This window comes from Ornithorhynchus anatinus, chromosome 10, assembly GCF_004115215.2.
Source record: "Ornithorhynchus anatinus isolate Pmale09 chromosome 10, mOrnAna1.pri.v4, whole genome shotgun sequence".
Classification (NCBI taxonomy): Eukaryota; Metazoa; Chordata; class Mammalia; order Monotremata; family Ornithorhynchidae; genus Ornithorhynchus; species Ornithorhynchus anatinus.
The window spans coordinates 50,508,580-50,530,972 of NC_041737.1; the positions used below are offsets into that span (position 1 = coordinate 50,508,580).

A 22,393-nucleotide genomic window follows, 5' to 3' on the forward strand; every position below is an offset into this window, starting at 1 on the left:
TTGAATGTCCCTAGAGAGATATTAATATAAATAACAGATGTATACATAAGTGCCATGGAGAAAAAATTGAAGAAACTGACATGAATATGAGGGGAAAATGAACGGTTGATATGCGACATGTATTTGCAAAATCCCTGGAAACAGTGAATGAAAACCTTAAAAGGAAACCAAATTCTCAGTAGTCATTTCAATGTCACTCATAGTTGTGCAGTGAAAATATCAGTAATACGGTGAAGCAGGGAATGTAAATACTGAACATTCACTTTTTGTAAACTCTCTGACCCAAGAGAGCTAAGTTAACCCGTTTGACTTCCCCCTGTATTGTACTGTATCATACCTGAGAAATAAGGAGTCCATATTTCGGCATTTGTTTTTGATCCACTTTTTTTTTTCACCCCCAGATCTAATTCATCAGCTCCCCCTGTTAACAGAGAGACAGTACATTGGGTCAATCCATGCTCGCCTTCAAGACTCTCAACCTTGGAAACTCCCTGGTTTGCAGGCCACTGTTAGACTTGCCTGGGCCCTGGCACTGCGAGGGATCTCCCAGCTCTCGGAAGTGACCGGTAAATTTGCGGGAGGACCCAGTTCCTCCCGTCTCAGAGGTTTGCAGAAACAGCGTGGCCGATCGCAGCCTTCCAGCCGCTTGTCGGCCTCCGCCAAGCGGAGCGAGAGAGTTGAGAGATTCTCAATTAAATCTGGATCGGAACTTGGGAGTGTGTCTCGTAGGAGTGGGTTTACGGGGGGAAGGTGCAACATCAAATCTTACCTGGGTTCTCATCCCTGCTCTGCCCTTTGTCTGCCGGATGACCTTGGACAAGTCACTTCACTTCTCTGGGCCCAAGTTACCTCACCTGTAAAATGGGGATTAAGGCTGTGAGCCCTATGTGGGACAGGGACAGTTTTAACTTGATTTGCTTGTGTCTACTCCAGTGCTTGGTACTTAATAAGCACTTAAGTACCACAATTACCACCAGAAAGAAGCTTTTATGCGTAATTGGAGATTGTTCATTTTGTTTGCTGCGGACCTGCGGGTTCCTTTTTGAAACCGTCAAATGAGCTGCCCAGTTGTGATTGTTAGAGGGGTCGTCTTTCTCCTCATAGCACTTATCTCTCTTTTTTTAGTAATGGTATTTACTACTAATAATGGCATTTTGTTAAGCGCTTACTATGTGCACAGCACCGTTCTAAGCGCCGGGGAGGATACAAGGTGCTCGGGTTGCCCCACGTAGGGCTCACGGTCTTAATGCCCATTTTACAGATGAGGTAACTGAGGCACAGAGAAGTGAAGTGACTTGCCCAAAGTCACACAGCTGACAAGCGGCGGAACTCGAGTTAGAATCCGAGTCTTTCTGACTCCCAGGCCCGTGCTCTACCCACTAGGCCACGCTGCTTCCCTACATCCGGTAAAACAGCCACGCAGGCTCCTCAGAAAGCAAAACCTAGCCATTTGTTGATGATTGTTGAAATGAGGGAGGTCCTGTATATAATGATTGCATTCTACCTGATGGTCCTCCCCGCTGGTGAGCAGGTGTTCTTTATCGGCAACCTCGGATGTGGCAATTTTGTATTTAAGTGAGGCAGATAATATCTTGGGCTAGGTATTTGGGGAAATCATTTAAAATCTAGTCTCATGGATCTAAACCTAATGGCAGTCATGTTAACAACTCAGCCAAGACTGTCTGAGGATATTTCAATTCTGCATTGGTTGTATTAATAATAATAATGTTGGTATTTGTTAAGCGCTTACTATGTGCAGGGCACTGTTCTAAGCGCTGGGGGAGATACAAGGTAATCAGATTGTCCCACGTGAGGCTCACAGTTAATCCGCATTTTACAGATGAGGTAACTGAGGCACAGAGAAGTTAAGTGACTTGCCCACAGTCGCACAGCTGACAAGTGGCAGAGCTGGGATACGAACCCACGACCTCTGACTCCCAAGCCCGGCCTCTTCCCACTGAGCCACGCTGCTGTTGTATTTGTTAAGCTCTTACTACATGTCAAACACTGTTTGAAAGTGCTGCTGGGGTAGGTACAAGATAATCAGATGGACACAGTTCCGGCCTATCCGGGGATCACAGTGTAAGTAGGAGAGAGGACAGGCATTGAATCCCCATTTTGCGGATGAGGTAACTGAGGCACAGAGAAACGAAGCGACTTGCCCGAGGTCACCCAGCAGGCAAATGGTGGAACTGGAAATAGAACCCAGGTCTTCTGATTCCCAGGCCCGTGCTCTTTCCACTAGGCTACGCTGCTCATCACATGTGCTTTGTTGCGTGGAGAGAGAAGGGCTAACCAGAGGCAAGGGGAAGAGGGGGCGGGGCTCACAATCTAAGAACAGTCTCTCTACTATGAGCCTGAATAGTTCCATTTTTGCCAGAACAAGTTTAGGATGTTATCCAATTGGCCTCTCTCATTAGGAATCTTGAGCAGTGCAGACATTTTACGTGCGAGCTGAGGTAATTATTTTTCCCCTTCCTTTTCTCTTCCCATTTCCTCTCTCTCCCTCTCGGGCCCCCCCCCCCCCCATTTTCTTAAGCTCTTGCAGAATTCACGGAAGCGGATGAAGCAATAGCAGAGCTTGCAATTGCCGACAACGTCTTCCTTTTCCTCACGGAGTCCATAGTGGGATCAGAAAACTTCTACCAGGAGGAATTCTACATCCGGAAAATCCATAACCTCATCACCAACTTCCTTGCCCTTATGCCAATGAAGGTAAATTAGATGCATTAGGCGCATGGATTAGGAAGCGATGGATCCAGTACGTTTATCCGGCGGGAACGACTCTGCTATTTTGGAAACAGAACGACCCCTTTGATGTAGCCTGGGGTCTGGAGCCTTGTGTTTGTGTGCACTTTTTGACGAGATTAGGAAAAATGAGCTTTTTGGTGGGTAGGTTGGGGCCTCAAAATGGCATGAATACAGTTGGCCCTTTTTGTAGTGAGGAGAAGCTTTTTGAAAGAATGTATTTTTTGAAGGGAATGTATTCAGAAATCCAACTATCAGAAGTTTGAGAAACAAAGGGCATAGTGGAAGGATGCTTGCTCAAAGGACGATTAAGTCATCTCTGCTATAAAAAAATCTCTTTAGAACAAAAATTGTGCAAGAGAAGGGTGTTTTTAAAAAATCGTATTTATAAATTTTGATGCCATATTCAAACCTGGGTTTCTTCTTGTCTATAGATCAGGAAACATTAGTGTCCAACCCAATTTGTTTGTATCCACCCCACCGCTTAGTATAGTGCCTGGCGCATAGTAAGCGCTTAGCAAATACCATCATCATTATTAATTCGTACCTTTGGAGTCATTTCTAGAGATGGTTAATGGTCGGTTACGGATTAGCTCTGATTATTCTGTGGCACGTATGGCCAAGCGCATGGTGGACAACAGCTGTCGGGCTGATCTTGGGACCAAACCGTGAGTGCAGAAAATGAAATACTGGCCAGAATTTTTCACTTGCCTTGATCCCTCTGGGAAATGGTCTGACCTCATCAATAGGTGAGGGCACGTGCTTGGTTAACGCTGGGGTAGGTAGGGAGCATTTTAACCTGAAAATACAACATGAGTAGAAGGCACAGATTGAGAGAGGAAGCATTCCCCCTTTGGAAGTGCACCAGATCGGTAATTTTGCAGTCCCGTCCACCTTTGCTGAATTTTTAAAGGTGAAACAGCTGCGAAACCGAGCAGACGAAGATGCCCGTATGATTCACGTGAGCCTGCAGATGGGTAACGAGCCTCCTGTCACGCTGCGGAGGGACCTGGAACATCTCATGCTACTGGTGAGCCAGACTAGTTCATGTTTTCACATGTCAAGGGGTTTGGGTTTTTTTTTTTCCCTTCTGGTGATCTTTTCTCTGTCATCGTCTCCATCGTGATCATCTTTATTTATTGAGGACATGCTGTTTGCCGAGATACCTGAAATAATGCAGTCGAGGAATTAAGTGGAGAGGTGCTTACGTACGAGAGCTACTTATTTGGTGCCTTCTTCAGCCTCGTGTAAGGACCTACTCCTCAGTGCCTTGAGGAGAAATGCTTTGAAGATTGAAGAGATTTCAGGGCCGGTTAGGGGGAGGAGGGCAGAAAGAAGATGAGGGAAAGGAGGGCTTGTGTTGGGGACGAGAGGCGTGCTTTCCCAGACTTAGGCTCAGAAAGCGGTGGAGTCTGGGGTTCTTTATTTTTATATGATCTTTAAATTATATATTATGAACTATATTAATGTCCGTCTCCCCCTCTAGACTGTAAGTTCATTGCGGGCAGGGAACGTGCCTGTCAACTCTGTTGTATTCTCCCAAACGCTTAGTACAGCGTCCTGTACGTAGTAAGCGTTGGATAAATACCACTGGTGATTTTATGTCAGGAATAGGGTTGGTTGTGGAAGTAGCAGACAGGTTCCCTTGTGTGGATGCCTTCGCCACCGATAACTTTTATTAAATACCCAGAATTGTCTTTGCCCTCTTGACAAGTTTTTGAAAAAGAGGGGCCCTGTGTTGCTGAATGTTCTGTCGGGAAATGATTCGAAAGTTTGTCCCGAACCTCTGTCTTGCAGGTGGCGGAGCTGTACAAAAGGAATCCCTTTAATTTGGAGCTTGCTTTAGAATACTGGTGTCCGACCGAGCCTCTCCAGACTTCCACAATCATGGGGTCTTACCTGGGGGTAGCTCATCAACGACCTCCGCAACGCCAGGTCAGTGGGGTTCCAGATTGGCCGATGGGGAATCCAGTGCACGTCTGTGTGTAATTTCCTTAATTCACCGGACAGCTTGTGCTATCAGTATCATGTCGGTGGTCCCGTTGGTTGAATTGGTCTTGTCGCTCCTGCGAGAGGCTGTACAGCCAAAGGATATCTGCAGCGGTGTTTTTTGTTTGGTGACTGAATGTTCCTCTTTTTAGATCGGCCTTAGGAAATGTGGCAGCATTCTTTATATTGTCTTATGGTTATTATCGTTGTCGTTGTTTAACTGCTTACCACTGTGTCAAGCACTGTTCTGATCGCTGGAGTTGAGAAGCTTACCTTTCCATCCTCTCTGTTTTGTAGCGGGATCTATTTCCCGTCGTTTATTTCGAAAAACTGATTTGAGTAGTGGGAAACCTGCAAGAAAAATACAGATTTTTATACGTCTTTTACACCACTTTTGTGTCCCTCCCCTCCTCCTGTGAGGATGGTTTTGTATGTTATTGGGTGGGGATTCAGGAGTCTTGAGTTGAAATCCCAAATGTATCCTTGCCTTTGCCAGGTAGCTTTTGGTGAATCAGTCACATTTGCGCCTATGTTTGGTATCCTTAAGGTGCTGAAAACGGCGTCCATTAAGAACTTAGTGCTAAACACTGGGGTAGGCACCAAGTTGCCAAATGGGACGCAGTTCCTATTCCACACAGGGATGATAACGTTCTTCCTTACCCCCATTTTCCAAATGAGGAAGCCGAGCGCTGTAACATGCCCCGGGTCACACAGCAGGCCAGTTGCAGAGCTGGGACTTGAACTCCTGAATCCCTGTCTCATGCCCTCTCTAGTGAGCAATGCCGCCTCCGCGTAGCCAAAGCTTCCGGAAGAAAGGCACCTCCTGAACAAAGCCAAGGTTGGATTTTGCAAGCCAGTTGGCTTCATTCATTCAATCGGATTTATTGAGCACTAACTGTGTGCAGAGCGCAGTGCTAAGCGCTTAGGAGAGTAGACAGAACACAACAGACAGACACATTCCCTGCCCACGACGAGCTCACGGTCTTGGTATCCCCAGGTCGACCAGGCAGCGGATGTTTTCGGTGCCCGGGGGGCGGCCCGTTGACACCCACAACATTTTGCTGCTTCCAGCTGAGACGCGGGCCCCGGAACCCCGTTGGCTAGGGCACGTGACCCCCGAAGTTGCGCTCCGTCGGCTGTGACCCGTCCCCTCTCCTCCTTTTCAGGTTGTCCTGTCAAAGTTCGTCAGGCAAATGGGGGACCTCCTTCCGCCCACCATTTACATTCCATACCTGAAGATGCTGCAGGGCCTGGCGAGCGGACCGCAGTGCGCCCACTACTGCTTCAGCCTGCTCAAAGTTAACGGCAGCAGTCACGGTAAGAGAGGGCTTCAAGACGGAACTGATCTCCCACCTGCCCCCGCCTGCGTTTATCCCAGAAATCCCTGGTCACTGTTCGTTTTAGTCCGAGGGGAAGCCCGGAAAGAAATTTCTGTGAAATCGTAGGTGCCTAGAGAGAGTCCGAGGTCAAGGGAGATGGTTGGGTGTGACTTTTTTGCCGACCGACAGCGGTGTCTTCTGATTTTTTTTGGTTGACCCGGCACTTAAACGTCCAAAGTATTAAGTAAAAGCAGCAGGAAACCGTTTTGATGGTTGACCTTGAAGCAGCTTTTTGGGCGGCCGCTGCGTATCTGGCAGACGTTAGCGATAACCACCGGTTCCAGCTCTCTCCCCTCCCTTCCCCCACCGGATGCCTTGGGCCCCGCTGCACACTACCGGTTCCTGGAATCCCCGAGGGGTCGGGAAGCAGGGAATAGCACATACCGTGATGGTGGGTGCCGGCAAGTAGAGATCCCAACCCCAGGAGCCTCTGCCCGTTCGAACGACAGAGCGCGTGGAGGGAAACCTACAGGAGCAGCAGATCTGAGCCAGTGACGTTAACCGAGAGAACGGTTACGGTCAGCAGGGCTTTCCTCACCGCCCCTTTTCCTCCATCTCACTCAGCAGTTTGTTTTGGTCTGTTCTCCGCCTCGCTCTGCTTTTTCCCCCTGCCTTTCTTTGGGCTGGGGTTTCATTGTGGCATTGGTTAAGAGCTTCCAATGTGCCAAGCATTGGGTAGATGCCAAGCCAACTGGACACGGTCCTCGTCCCCCCCACCCGGCCTCACAGTGTCCGGGGGAAGGAGGACAGGTATTCAATCCCCGTTTTACAGATGAGGATACTGAACCACAGAAAGGTTAAGGGATTCATCCAAAGTTACACAGCAGGTACGAGGCCGAGCCGGGATTAGAACCAAGTCTCGACTCCCGGGCCCGTGCTCTTTCCACCAGGCCGTGCAGTTTCTGGGTTTCTTTCTCGAGTGTGGCGACTTTTTGAAAGACACCATCTTTTCACTCAGTTTCCAACCTTATCCTCTTTACTCCTTTCTCTTTCCTCCCTCACTTGACCTTACTTTCCCTCCCATTGCTACAACCTTTATAAGGAGTCAAAGGGAAGACTCATAAAAAAGACCAGCATGTAAACTTACTAAGTTTTTGTTTCTAATGTTTTGACAAAAACACCAATGCAGAGAAGCAGCGTGGCTTAATGGAAAGAGCACGGGCTTGGGACTTGGAGGTCATGAGTTCTAATCTTGGATCCACCACTCGTCAGGTCTATGACTCTGAGCAAGTCGCTTAACTTCTCTGTACCTCAATTAATTCATCTGTAAAATGGGGATTAAGATTGAGCCCCATGTGGGGAACAGCCTGACAACCTTGTATCTATCCCAGCGCTTAGAACAGTGCTTGGCGTATAGTAAGCGCTTAACAAATACCAGCAGTATTATTATTATTATTATGCAGGCAGAACCCAAGGGGAAGCATTTCTTTCCAAATGCGAGGAGGGCAAGGAGTTGGTTCTTGGAAGAAAAATCTCCTTCCCTTCTAGTTTCAAGCGAGCGACGGGGGGAAGAACGCGAGACCCCGAGCAGCGTGTTTTGTTTGTGTATTTTCCAGCGGAAAACATCCAAGGAGCCGGTGGCAGCCCCGTCTCCTGGGAGCACTTCTTCCACTCTCTGATGTTATATCACGAACACTTACGGAAGGACCTGCCTAGCGCAGATAGTGTCCAGTACCGTCACTTACCCCTCCGAGGCATCACTCAGAAGGAGCAGGATGGATTGATTGCCTTTTTGCAGCTCACAACCTCCATCATCACTTGGGTAGGCCTTCGGGAGGAAACTCTGAGCGGGGGGGCGGGTCTGGTGGGAGGTTAGGCACTCCCTTTATTATTACTACCGTTATCATTATAACATCATTATTCATATATCAATGATAGTTGTATTTAGAGAAGCAGCGTGGCTCAGTGGCAAGAGCCTGGGCTTCGGAGTCAGAGGTCATGAGTTCGACTCCCGGCTCTGCCACTTGGCAGCTGTGTGACTGTGGGCAAGTCACTTCACTTCTCTGTGCCTCAGTTCCCTCATCTGGAAAATGGCGATTAACTGTGAGCCTCACGTGGGACAACCTGATCACCCTGTATCTCCCCCAGCGCTTAGAACAGTCCTCTGCACATAGTAAGCGCTTAACAAATACCAACATTATAATTACAATGCAGTGGAGTAGGTAGACGTGATCCCTGCTTCCAGGCACCAGAGGGGGAGACAGACTTGAAAATAAATTCCAAATTGAGACACGTGTTAGTATTTATTCTACGTTCCTCTCTCCAGAAAGAATGTGGTCCTCTGGGTGGCTAAGTGGGTTGGCCGTCATGCTGGGGGACATCCTAGTTTTGAAACTGGGGCGTGGGTATCTGAACAAATCACTTCTGGACTTTGGTTTCCTAAATCTAGAAATGGAGGTAACTTACCTCAAAAAGGACCGTAGAAGTCACAAATCACTCTGTGCCTCCTGCTTGCTCTCCAGTCTTTCAGCCCGCGTTTAAGAGCCCAGTGTAACTGAGGAATCCTCGGCAGCCGGCGTGGCCAGAGTTTATTTTCCTCTGAAAGAAGGGCTCAGGGTGCCCACTGGGTTTGCATATTCATGTCCCGCCGGGCGCGTTTTCTTAAACCTGACTTATTTTCATGTCAAATACAAGCAGCAAAGCCAAATCTCAGAAGTGAAAAGCTCTGGTTTTACTGTCCCCGTTAAATCCTGCAGAGTGAAAATGCTCGTTTGGCCCTCTGCGAGCACCCTCAGTGGACGCCGGTGGTAGTAATTCTGGGCCTCCTGCAGTGTAGCATCCCTCCCATTTTGAAAGCCGAGCTGTTGAAGACACTTACCGCCTTTGGAAAATCTCCTGAAATAGCTGCTTCCCTCTGGCAGTCCTTGGAATACACCCAGGTAGAGAACTTTGAATTGTTGTCTGTTAAAAGTGCACTGGAAAGAATGCCCCCGCGGGGCACTTCTTGGTGGTTTCGCAGATTGCTTTTCTTTTTCAACTTGCGATTCTTTGTAAAGCATCAAACCAGTTTCACTGTTTCCATATTTGTCATCATCTCGGCTACCTATACCTCAGTTTACTGGACGCTACTAGATCGTAATGAGCCATGCGTACCTTGATTCTTGGTGAGGTTATTAGGCGGATCCATCATTCGGCAACTGAGTGGCCCCCGGGCAACGTACTAGGTCCTGAGGTATGTAAAAATGATCCATTTGACAATCCTTGACTTGGAGAAGTTGTCGTCTAAAGAGGGAGAAAAAAGATCCCATTTTATCTGGTGAATTTTCCAGGAGAGTGGAAAAGTTCTTTAGAGCAGAAGATCCGGGTGTTCTTTTCCACTCTCCTGGAAAATTCACCGTTACCCCTGGAAAACCTTAGAACTGTTCAACCATTTTTTTTTCTTTTTATGAAATGGGTAGGTGGTATTTTTTCCTTGTAAAATATAAGATCTCTGGGTGATGAACTGTTTGCTGTTTGCTGTCATTTTCGCTGTTTATTGCATATCTGACCTCTGTCAATCTATCAGTGGTATTTATTGAGTGCTGTGCACAGAGCGCTGTGCTAAGCGCTTGGGAGAGTGAGACACGCAATATAACAGACACGTTCCCTGCCTCCAAGGAGCTTCCAGTTTAGGCCGGAATCCAGACGCCGGACAGTAGTGGAATCATAATTAGAGCACTGAAATACCTTCAGGAAAGCGAGCTAGGAAAAAAGCGAACCCAAGAAATTTTGCAGAGAACCTTTTTCAGACACAGCAAGCTACACACATTTTTCATTTCATCCAAGGGAGGTTTTGCAATCCCTGATTTGAGGCAAATGAATTGTAGTCATGATAATTGTGGTATTTGCTAAGTGCTTACTACTAAGCACCAGGGCAGCTACAAGACAATCAGATCTTCCCATCCCAATATAATGAGGAAACATCAGGAATGTTTGTTGATGGTGAACAAATGCAGGTTTTTGTACTTTTTTCCTGCTCTTAACATCAAGTGGAAGGCTTATTCCTAATTAGCCAGGAGACTTAATTCTGTTTGATTCCCGCAAACACGAGTGTTCTTTCTTTTGGCTCTTAGTGCTAATTAGAAAAATAATTTTGCATTGAAGTTCAGATCCTGTTTTTGTCCAAAGGAGAGCACTGAAACAATGTCAGGATCCTCTTAGCTTTTTAATGAATAGAATTGGCATAACGGAGTCCCTGAATTATAATTACATTGGGTTTGTGCAGATTCTTGTATCAGACGTGACCGAAGGCTTAGGGAACGGAGAACTTTAGGTTAGTGTTAGTGGACGCAACTATAAAATCTACTAGATATGATAGGAGTTTAGCAATGCCTAAATGTCGTGCCGCAAAGCTCTTCTTTACAAACTCAAAACAGTTTCATAATTTGTCTCTCTTTATTTTCCAAGATATTGCAGACCGTACGGGTCCCAAGCCAGAGGCAAGCAATTGGCATTGAGGTAAAGTGTTCCTGTCTTTCTTATCTACATCTAGAAGATGATTTTTTTAAAAAAATGGGATTTGTTAAGTGCTTACCGTGTATCAAGCACTGCTGGGTAGGTACAGGTTAATCAGGCCAGATATAGACCTATCCCATGTGGGACTCACAGTCAAGCAGGAGGGAGAACGGGTATTAAATCTCCACTTTACGCTTCTAGAAACTGAGGCCCGGAGAAATCAAATGACTTGTCCCAGGTCACAGAGCAGGCAAGTGGTGGAGCTGGGATGAGAACCCAGTTCCCCTGAATCCCTTGCCTGGGCTCTATCCACTAGGCCATCCGGTTTCTCAAGGAAAGCCACATTTTGCCTATAACTGTTTTGGTAAACTTTCTGTTATTTTCCAATTTTAATTAAGTCCTTTGAGTCGTCCAAGTTCTGTCATGCTCTTCCAATTAAGATTGAAGTGGTTTCCAAAAACCGAAACTGAGACTTCGGGCCTGAGTCAAGGCTGCCAAAGTGTCCTCGTACACAGAGTCCCGTACACCGGAGCTTCAGAATGGATAGAATGTTCCCGTAATTCTTAGAGAGAGGACAGTGAAAGCAGATGACTTGGGTCATCCTTGACAGGATGTCAGTGCTGTAGTTATTTAATAGTTTAACTAAAATCCAGAAATATTTAAGGCTTTTTGTTTTCCCTGAGGCATGTCAGGTCCTTTCATTTCAGTAGCCCTCGGGCTATAAAGAGCCACAACGTGGACCATTAGAAAAAAGTGGAGAATTTCAGGTTCTCTTCCAGTTGTGGATGTTTGTTTGACATGCCTCTGATGGAATGTTTTTCATCTCCTCAATTTGAAAAAGGGAATATTTTAAATTTGCTAATTTTCTGGGAGAGTGTGGTGAAAAATAACTCCATGTCTGTTTATTGCTTTGAGCTCCTCAGATGACGGGTACCGAGGCAAATCCAAATGAGAAGCAGCATGGCCTTGTGGATAGAGCTCGGGCCCGGGAGTCAGAAGGACCTGGGTTCTGATCCCGGCTCCGCCACTTGTCTCCTGTGGGACCTTGGGCAAGTCATTTAACTTCTCTGTGCCTGTTACCTCCTGTGTAAAATGGAGATTAAGGCTATGAGCCCTATGTGGGGCAGGGACGGTGTCCCAACTGATTAACTTGCATCTACCCCAGTATTTAGGACAGTGCCTGGCACAGAGTGTTTAACAAATTCTGTAAAAGCAAACAATTGTTATTTTTCTTCCATGCCAAGCTCTGATGTTCTTTTTTCCCTGGATTAGGTGGAGTTGAATGAAATAGAGTCCAGGTGTGAGGAGTACCCTTTGACCCGCGCCTTTTGCCAGCTTATCAGCACCCTGGTGGAGAGTTCCTTTCCTTCTAACTTGGGGGCGGGACTGCGCCCGCCCGGCTTCGATCCCTACTTGCAGTTCCTCAGAGATTCCGTGTTCCTCCGATTCCGCACCAGAGCTTACCGGAGAGCAGCCGAAAAGGTGATCTTTCAGGGGAAGCTGGCGGCCTTGGGACGCTCGATATCTCCCCCTTTTCCTGCGCCCGTAGGACTAGGGGCCTCAGGGTCATCTTAGCCGGAAGCATTTAAAAAATGCGGGGCGTGCTTGCTGATTGATAGCGGGAACAGTGGCATTTACCGTGTGCAGTAAGTGTGCTTATCGTGTTCAGAGCATTAAGCGCGTGGAAGAGGACAGTACAACAGAGTCGGCAGACACATTCCCAGCCCACAGTGGCTCTGCTTCCAAAATATGAAATGCAGCTTTGAAACTTTGGGCTGACCAAGTTGTGAGATAATTATACACCAGCTGGAGATTAGTTAAAGACAAGAAGATGTCAGGGTACTAAAGGTTAAGTGACTGAGGGGGGTAAAAACCAGCTATCTGCCATAGAGCTATTTTGGAACCATATTTCTTTGGCGAAGTGGAGTTTGTTTTTAAAAATGTTTCTCGGCTAACTTTACGGAAAGAGCATCTATCACTTCATTTCTCTTCAGGAAGTCCATCCCAAGAATTCTCAACACAGTAGTTGGTCAAAAGTAACCGAAGCTTCTATATTGATCTCTTTTCAATTCTGCCTATTGGTGTTGCTCAGTTGAGGAGAGTTTCCAGACTGAGCAGCCGAATGAAATGTGGAAAAGATAGGAAAAGAACAGAAAACACTTGCCCCAGTCACATTTCAACATGGTACTCTCTCAAGCGCTTAGTACAGTGCTTTGCACACAGTCAGCGCTCAATAAATATGAATGAATGAATACTTTCCCTGTCCTCCTCCTGTTGAGGCCCAGCTCTGAATTCATTCTGATCAGGGGCCAGATATCCCCTGCCAGCTCTTAGTACCGGCCTAGATAAACGAGGACAGGAGTGACAAATGGAACTGTTGTAGCCTCTCGTCTCCCTCATTTATTGGTCCGCCTCAAAATCACTTTTTTAAAAAAAATGGTATTTGTTAAGCACTTACTATGTGCCAGGCACTATTCTAAGCGTTGGGGTAGATACGGGTTAGACCCAGTCCCCGTCCCACGTAGGACTCACAGTCTTAATCTCCGTTTTACAACTGAGGTAACTGAGGCACAGAGCATTCAATCATTCAGTCCTATTTATTGAGCGCTTACCATATGCAAACCACGGTACTTAAGCGCCTGGGAGAGTACACTGTAACAACAAATAGACACATTCCTGCTCATAACGAGCTCACGGTCTCGGGGGAGACAGACATTAATATAAATTAAAGAAACTACAGATATACACAGATATGCTCATATGTGCTGTGGGGATGGGAGGGAGGACAAATTTTGGAGCAAGTAAGAGCGGCACAGCAGGGAGTGGGAGGAGAGGAGAGCTTAGGGAAGGCTTCTTGGAGGAGTTGTGCCTTCAATATAGTTTTGAAGTCGGGGAGAGCAATTATCGGTCTGCTATGAGGAGGGGAGGGCGTTCCAAGCCAGAGGTAGGTGGTGGCGGTTAAGTTGACGACAAAACAGACGAGAGCGAGGTACAGTGAGAAGGTTAGCGTTAGAGAAGTTAAGTGACTTTCCCAAGGTCCCACAGAAGACAAGTGGCAGAGCCGGGATTAGAACCCAGAGTCTCTTCTGTCTCCCAGGCCCTCTCCACTGGGCCACGCTCCTCCTCTTTTCTTCAAGGCAGGAACGTAGTTCTTCATCTCTGCCAACTCTGTTGTGGTTGAGCATTTAGTACAGTGCTCTGCACACAGTAAGTGCTCGAATACCACTGATGGATTGATTACGGTTATATACCTTCCTGCGTATGCCCTATCCTAGAATCGTAGGGCTGAAAATGTGGTTGGCAGTCCATCTCCCAATTTTAAAGCTCTGAAACCATCCCATCTGAAACTGAAAAGAAACTCTTTATCTTTAAAGGCCCCAGATGAAGCCAAAGCACTCTCCCTCAGGATCCCGTTCCATTCCCCCCCCCCCCCCCCCGTGTCGGGAAATTCTTTCCTATACTGAAAGTAAAACCCTCCTTTTGCAGCTCACTCTTGTTCCTTCTTGTTCCGTCTGCAGTGAAGAGAGAGGTCTTAAAATATGGGATTTGGTTTCCTATTGGGAGTTGGATGCATTTGCAGCCGCCTTTGAGTTATTCTTCAGTTTCAATAGCCTCCCGAGAATTCCGACTGAAGTTAGCGTCACTCCTACATAGAGTGGGCCACTAGCTCATCATCCTTGAAATGGTCCTGTTTTTCTCCTCGAAACCTTTTATGAGTGGAAGTGAACACTCTAGAGCAGTCTTGTCAATGAGGATAAAATATGGCTGGATCGTTTTTATAAGAGTCTGAAGATAAGAAATCACTATTTCTTTTGTGTTTTTATTATGCTTGGCATGCAAACTTGTTTTTGTGGTCTAGTGGCTCTTTTCAGGGCGGACTTGGGAAAAGATTGTAACAGTCGAAAAGTGGATCGGAGTGCTCGTGGAAAGTATTTGTACTCTTTGAAATATCTCAAAAGCACCAGACTCCGAGTTGGAAAACTGTTTGTCCCAGTTCATAATGGGTTTTTTTGGGGTTTTTTTTGTGCGGGTTTTTTTTTGTGTGTGTGTGTGTTGTGTGTGTGTGATTTTTCTCTAGTGGGAAGTTGCAGAGGTGGTTCTGGAGGTGTTTTATAAACTGCTGAGAGACTATGAACCTCAACTTGAAGATTTTGTGGACCAGTTTGTGGAATTGCAAGGTATTTCTGTTCTCTTTCACATCAGGCTAATTTTTAGCTGCCATTGAATAGACATTAGTTAGCATTTTGGACTTTTTGGTATCACCCCACGGCCCCAGGGCACAATTAAAAAAAAAAACTAAGCTTTGAGTGAAGAGCAAAGATCCCAAGACCCTTTTGTTAGTTCCTTTTGTACTCGTTCAGCTTTGCAGGTTACCGTTTCCCAAGGGGAACTTGCCTTAGAGTATTATGCGTGGTGTGCGTCTGCAGATACACGTCACAGAGTCTTCTACATTCCAGCTTTCGGGGCTCCATCCCGCTCCGCTCCAGAAGTTGGGGCTGCATCGACTGTAGCCTGGACTAGTGGAATGGAATAAGCTGAACTAATTTGGCATTCTGTCCTGATGAGAGTTGGTTTCCTCGATGAAGAGATTTTGATTTTGAACATTTAATGGTCGTTTTGGGTTTTTTTGGGTTATGCTCTCCATTACCTTTTCGATTTCTTCTCCTGCCTGGAAAAGATAGTCAAACCCTGCTGATGTGTTGTTTAATTCTTAGGAGAAGAAATCATAGCTTACAAGCCACCTGGTTTCAATCTGATGTATCATCTTCTAAATGAATCGCCAATGTTGGAGCTCTCCCTTAGTTTATTGGAGGAAGGGGTTAAGCAGTTGGACACTTATGCACCGTTTCCGGGTAAGTTTTTTTCTTTAATGATACTAGTTCATTCTTCATTCAGTCGTATTTAGTTACGCACTTACTATGTGCCAGACACTCTGTTGAGTGCCGGGGTAGATACAAATCGATGAGGTTGGACACACTTCCTGTCCCACATCAGGCTCATAATAATAATGATGATTATGGTATTCAAGCGCTTACTATTTGCCAAGCACGGTTCTAAGCTCTGGGGTAATAATAATAATAATGCTGGTATTTGTTCACCGCTTACTATGTGCCAAGCACTATTGTAAGCACTGGGGTAGATAATCAGGTGGTCCCAAGTGGAGCCCCCAGTCTTCACCCCCATTTTCCAGTTGAGGTAAGTGAGGCAAAGAGAAGTGAAATTATTTGCCCAAGGTCACGCCACAAACAAGTGGCAGACCCAGGATTCGAACCCAGGTCATTCTGACTCCCAGGCCCGTGGTCTTTCCAAATGAGTCATTTCTGATAGGAGTCTGGGCAAGGTTTCAGGAAATCTCATTGATGGTGAATTGAATTCTGTTCAGTCTTTGATTTGATTAGATTTCTATCACTACTACTTGAGGGACACTAATTAAATTTTCCCCAAAGCCATGTAGCTCTATTCAGAATCATCGACGATGATCATGTCCCCTGGCTCTCTGGCACAGTACTGCTCACCAGGGGTCCCGAAAGGGAGAGGGCTAGAAATTTCTAGGGAGTTCTAACAGCGACTGAGGACCTTTCTGCCTTTTAGCTCTGAGTTGCCCACTACTGTGCCATGGTACTTGCATACGTGGAATTCTGTGGACAATCATTGCCTTCCTAGCTCAGGAAGGGGACAGTCGAGTAGGAAAAGATTCCGGGTAGGATAACCTAGACGATCAGGGGAGTGGAGAAGCTTCTGGGTGAAGACAGAGGGAAGAAAAGCAACATGGCCTAGAGGGAAGAGCCCGGGCCTTGGAGTCAGGTTCTAATCCTGGCTTTGGCCCTTGTCTACTGTGTGGTCTTGGGCAAGTCGCTTAATTTCTCTGTGCCTCAGTTTCCTCTTCCGTAAAATGGGAATTCAGTACCTGTTCTCCTGCTTAGATTCTGAACCCGATGAAGAACAGGTCGGACTTTGTCCGACCTGGTTAACATGTATATCTTCCCAGAGTTTAGAACGGTGCTTGCCACATAGTAAGCACATAACAAATAGGATTATTATTTTTATTGCTGTCATTAAGAGATTTGGGCTTTTCAGTCTGGAAAGACGAAAGCAGAGGGAGGCATGGTCGAAGTCTATTTAAAACGAAAACGGTGAGAACAGGGCAAAAATGGAATTGTTGTTCACCAGTTCTCGGTCCAACAGGACGAGGAGGTTTGCCCATCGAAACCTCGGGGCGGCAGGATCAAGAAAAGAAGCACGTCTTCATTAAGCATACGGAATTTGCCACCCCAAGAAATTGGAAGTCGTGGCCCTGGACCCAATGCTAAAGAGTTGCCCCTTCTGCATATCAGTTCTTCCTTTTCACCAGCCTTTAAGACTGAGAGCTTGTCACGACAGGAACCTGTGGGTTTTTTTGCAGCGATCTCTCCCCCTGGTCCGGAAAGGCATAGTGAATAACCGGGGCTCCCTGGCGGGTACTAGATATCTCAAAAGTTGGTTAACCAGCCTATTTGACTTTGCCCATTGTAGGGAAGAAGCATTTGGAGAAAGCAGTGCAGCACTGCCTGGCGCTTCTTAACCTCACTCTGCAGAAAGAGAATCTGTTCACGGACCTTCTGCGAGAAAGCCAGCTGGCTCTCATAGTCACGCCGCTCGAGCAGTTGCTGCAGGGCATCAACCCCCGGACCAAAAAGGCAGACAACGTCGTCAACATCGCTCGGTACGTGGCGGCCGGTCCAGCGGAGGCATCTGTGGAGCACTTTGCTGGGGGTAGAGCACTGTACGAGGGCAGTTCCTGGAAACGGGGTCGAATGAAAATAAATCCCCGGGACGCTGTCTCCTCGGCCCCTTTACGGGCCTGTTCTGGCGACATCACCTGTGGCGAAGTTGATCACCGTCAGCGGTGTCGATTGAGCGCTTACTGAGGGCAGAGCACTGTACTAAGCGTTTGGAAGAGTATAGTACGACAGAGCCGGTAGACGTGCTCCCCGCCCAAATTGCATAATGAGTGTAAAGTCTAGAGGGGGAGACAGACATAAGTATGGATTATATTATTTATCTATATAAATCTTTAAAGCCAAACCTCTCTCTGGGCCGTGACTGTTTGAGTTTTGGGTGGCTGCATTTTGGTTCATTCATTAATACCTGACGACTTGCTCCCTTGGCTCTCCCCCTACCCTCAGTCAGCCCCGCAGCACTTACATACGTACCTCTGATTTTTTTATTGGTACTGAAGTCTGACCTCCTCTAGACGGTAAGCTCGTTGTGTGCAAGGAATGTGTCCGTTTATTGTTAAACTCTCCCAAGCGCTTAGAACAGTGCTCTGCACCCTCTAAGCGTACAATAAATAAGCTCGAATGAATGCACGACTGTTTTTCAGTGGTAGAATTTCATCCACTTTTGAAAGAATCCGTTTACCCACCTACAGTCTTTTAGATGTCTCCCTTTAATGTCTTATTGCCATCTGAGGTCAGTGAACGTTCAGTCATATTTATTGAGCGCTTACCGTGTGCAGAGCACTGTACTAAACGCTTGGAAAGTGCAAAACAGCAATAGAGACAATCCCTGTCCACAACAAGCTCACAGTCCGAAGGGGGAGAGACCGACATTCGATTCAAGATTTTTTTTTGCATCGGTCATCTCCAGTTGAGAGACTCCAAGATATGAATACCAACAGGAAAAAAGGTTTCTGTCTCTACTGCTTTATTTCTTAGTTTTAGATTTTGACCAACCGGTGATATCTGTCATTCTTTTTAATATATGCCTGGGCATCAGGCAACGAGAGCTCTTAAAAGGCCAGGAATGTTTTCCCAATATTTATCCTTTTTTCCCCTCTCCATCTCTTTTGATAGGTATCTTTACCACGGCAATAGCAATCCGGAATTGGCCTTCGAAAGTGCCAAGATCCTCTGCTGTATCTCTTGCAACTCAAACATTCAGATAAAGTTAGTGGGCGACTTCACACACGATCAGGTAACTGCTTTTCTCTGTGAACGTTAGGCGTAAACGAATCGGCGGTCTTAAGCGGCACCGTGTTTTCGTTTGGGAAAAGCTACAAGAGGGTTACAAAAGCATAAACGGGGAATGTTACATTACAAAATGTTTCGCCTACGGAGAAGGTGGGAATTTCACTCTGTACCTTAATGAAGCCAGACCACTTATTTATGGTTTTGAATTTTTAGGTCATCCAACTAAAGATGGAGGACAATTTTGTCTTCCTTTATCATCGGTGATGTGAATCTCTTTAAACGGATAACGGCAGTGTATTTTAAATGCATGAACAATTCAGAGTATCCCTACATTGGGATTGCCTTGAGGTCCCTTTAAAACGTTGGCTAAATTGTAACAGCTTGATCGAACGGGCCGAAGCCCAGTTATTGAGTTTGTTGCACAAGCGCAATCTTCTTCCCCCCCCCCCCCCCCATAGAAGTATCCGAGGAGCCTGTCGCAGTTACCATATGTCCTCTCTAATTCATTTAATCTTCATTAAATTGCTTCAGATAATAAGCCAGAAACTTATGGCTGGATTTGTGGAGTGTTTGGACAGTGAAGATGCAGAGGAATTCATTGATCCTGAAGACGGTATGATATTTGGGATCTAGAGTTCTTGGTGCCCGGTGGGGATTTAAATCTGGGTGTTAGAAGGAAAGTTGATAAAGCTAGGACATGCCCAGATATTGGAGTCGGAAATCAGAGGACCCCTTATTGGAGTCAGTTTTGTACGGTAAGGAAAACTCACTTTTTTTATTCTGTCACTGCGCACAAGTGCGCTCTTGTTTCTTCCGATGCCGTGGCCCGTTCTGTCTAGAAGGATGTGCTCTGGTGGAAGACTGTTCTGTAATTCTGCCATCCCATTCTAGTCAAAACATGAAGTGAAAGCACCTGTTATGGCAGAGAAGCAGCCTGCCATAGTGGGAGGATCACAGGCCTGGGACTCAGAAGACCTGAGTTCCAATCCCAGTTCTGACAGTTGCTTACTGCGTGACCTTGGGCAAATCCTTTAACTTCCCTGTGCCTCCGTTCCCTCAACTGGAAAATGGGAATTAAATACCTGTGTTCTCTCCTTGACAATGAGCCCCATGTGGAACAGGGGTTGTGTCCAACCTAATTAACTTATACCTACCCCAGCACTTTGAATGGTTTGGCACATAGCGCTTTACAAATACCATTAAAAAAAAAAGAAGTGACTGTACCCCCACTTCTGTGCTGCCGGGGTTACATTCTTGCAGAACCCCACATTCTAGTTCTCATCTTATGTCTGACAATAATGAACCCATGGACACAACTATTGAGACACTGCAGTGAGCTATCCCCACACTGTTGTGTATCACTGGAAGAACGTTCCTCAATTCTGCCATCTGTCTTGGCCAAAACGTCTAGCGAAAACATTCCTTACGGCGGAACTGAACGTATCGAAGTTGCTGTGTTCTTGTAGAGCGGAGGGGGGTAATCAGAATGTACAAAGAAAATTGTGAATTCAACTTGGATAAATGAATTCAATTTAAACATTCTTTGAGTAGTGTGAAAATTTCCCTGCGGTCTCGACGTGTGCTCTTTCAAAAGTGGTTTTTCCCTTCATTACTTATATGTTCTGGGTCGGGGGGCTTCGTTTCTTCATTAAGAGTCAGAACCTGAAAAGAAGCTAGCTCGAATCCGCCATGACACGAGAATCCACATCTTGAATCTTCTCATTACTTCTCTGGAGCGTAACCCACCCAACCTTGCTCTTTATCTTCTGGGCTTTGAACTGAAGAAACCTGTCAGCACCACAAACCTGCAAGACCCAGGTATAGGGGAAGAACTCCAGACACCCGACACGTATTACTCACGTCCTCTACCACAGAGAGGCTTGGTACCCGGGCTGATGTTTCTCTCAGCAAAATTTTCCAGTACAGGTTCCCCTTACCCAGTTGGTTTTTTGAGTAGCCGCTCTTAATTTCGTTGGTAGTCCATGTTGTTTCCCGTAGTTTACAGCTGTTGAGAAAGAAGGGCTTAGATCTCACTCCCTTCTGTGTTTTGTGATGTGGTTCAATGAGCCATTCCTTTGCATCATGTAAGGAGCTTTAGGTCAATGCCCTGTTACAATTAGTCCTGCTAATGAGCTGTCGATAAGTAACAGCAGGCAGTAAAATGCGATTGGAATACTAGGTCTATAAACACTGAAATTTTGGTAATAGTGAACTTTATTATTCTGGTGTACGCGAGTCACATTAATATGATTTTTTTTCTTGTAATCTGAACAACTTTAGTTTGGATTATGTTTGGTTATTTTGGACCCAGTTTTCTTTAATTTCACCTAGGGTACCACAAGCCGGAAAATCCCGTTTGCCCTATAAGCCTTTCTTTTTCCCAACTCTTGTTATCCCAACCGCGGGTGGCTTCGCGAACCTAATACTGCAGCTGGGGAGGGAAAGCTTTTAATTGATGACATACCCCATAGGGAGAATCATACCGAAAAAGTTGAACCAACTTGTCCGAGCCAGTTGGACTTTTTCCGTGTCTTCGGCTATAAATCAGCGTTTGTTCCACTTAGCTGATTTTTAAAAATTGCTTACAGTCGGTAGACAGCATTTAACTCTCGCAGCGCCCGCCCTGATAAAACCGGTAGTAAAGTTAATTCCGAAAGATTCGTGTGTAGGGTTTACGTGACAATAATTGTTAGTCTTACTCTGCCCATTTCTGTCGCCAAACTAAGATCTTGTTAATTCCTGTCACCTGAATGTACGGAAGCGTGTGCTAAACAAGGCCGGGAGTTAACCTGGACTTGTTAATGAATCTGAGAGGAAAAGCCGAGCTTGCAGATGATCGCTTTTTTTTTTTTTTTCTTTGTTCTCAGGCGTTTTGGGTTGCCCCCGGACTTGCCTTCACGCTATCCTGAATATCCTGGAGAAGGGCACCGAAGGGAGAACCGGTCCCGTGGCAGTGAAAGAATCTCCCCAGCTTGCAGAGCTGTGCTACCAGGTCCGCGGGCTTCTCTGACTGGCATTCCCAGCCAGGGCTGAAGCGGGGTCCCCCTCGACATGGTTACGGTGGTAACCCGAGCATCCTCTGAGCGTGGCACTTCCGACCCGAGGTTGAGGAGACCGGGCGCTGGGAGAAGCGACAAAGACATCATGCGGATGTCTTTCACCTTCCCTGGGCCTCAGTCTGTTTGTAAAGTGGGGATAGTCATTCATTCTTGCAGTCGTATTTATTGTGCGCTTACTGTGTGCCGAGCACTGCGCTATCCGCTTGGGAAAAGACAATGCAACAATAAAGAGTGACATTCCCTGCCCACAGCAAGCTCACAGACATCGATAGAAATAAACAAAATGGCAGATGCCTGCAACAGTGCAGTGGGGCTAGGGGTCGGCGGGAGAGCAAAGGGAACAAATCAGGCCGACGCAGAAGGGAGTGGGAGATGAGGAAAAGTGGGGCTTAGTCTGAGAAGGCCTCTTGGAGGAGACGGGCCTTAAATAAGGCTTTGAAGGCGGGGAGAGTCATTGTCGGATATGAGGAGGGAGAGCGTTCCGGGCTAGAGGCAGGACGTGGACCGAGGGTCGGGGACAAGCCCGGAGGGATAGTGTTGGTCTTGCTTTTTTGCCCTCGTGTGGTGACAGGACTGATGGAAAATGTATTGTGTTTTCTAGTCAACGCTTGGTAAATATCAACATCACCTTTTGGTTGGCAGAAATGAATGTAATTTCACAGTGTCAGTAACCGGCTGCTACGATTTAATGTCTACTTTAGAATAGGCAGCTGCTTGTGGTATTCAGGCACTTAGTGTATGCCAATCAGTCATATTTGTTGAGTGCTTACGCGTACAGAGCACTGTACTAAGTGCTTGGGAGAGTACCATATAACAGAGTCGGTAGACACGT

General features: G+C 46.4%; 1 protein-coding gene across 2 annotated transcripts in view; it reads left to right on the forward strand.

Annotated features, from left to right (window-relative positions):
* Positions 1-22,393, forward strand: part of NUP205 (nucleoporin 205) — a 64,251-nt gene that overhangs the window by 13,937 nt on the left and 27,921 nt on the right. Inside the window, exons 7-22 of one of the 2 annotated variants that reach the window (XM_029074259.1) lie at positions 402-566; positions 2,540-2,715; positions 3,662-3,778; positions 4,546-4,683; positions 5,904-6,054; positions 7,673-7,878; positions 8,813-8,995; positions 10,503-10,553; positions 11,823-12,032; positions 14,629-14,728; positions 15,266-15,403; positions 17,064-17,253; positions 18,386-18,506; positions 19,034-19,115; positions 20,156-20,320; positions 21,370-21,494. In XM_029074259.1, coding sequence (XP_028930092.1) covers positions 402-566; positions 2,540-2,715; positions 3,662-3,778; positions 4,546-4,683; positions 5,904-6,054; positions 7,673-7,878; positions 8,813-8,995; positions 10,503-10,553; positions 11,823-12,032; positions 14,629-14,728; positions 15,266-15,403; positions 17,064-17,253; positions 18,386-18,506; positions 19,034-19,115; positions 20,156-20,320; positions 21,370-21,494 — 2,318 coding nt within the window. The remainder of the gene's footprint in view (positions 1-401; positions 567-2,539; positions 2,716-3,661; positions 3,779-4,545; positions 4,684-5,903; positions 6,055-7,672; positions 7,879-8,812; positions 8,996-10,502; positions 10,554-11,822; positions 12,033-14,628; positions 14,729-15,265; positions 15,404-17,063; positions 17,254-18,385; positions 18,507-19,033; positions 19,116-20,155; positions 20,321-21,369; positions 21,495-22,393) is intronic. The other variant, XM_029074260.1, reaches the window with a different exon arrangement.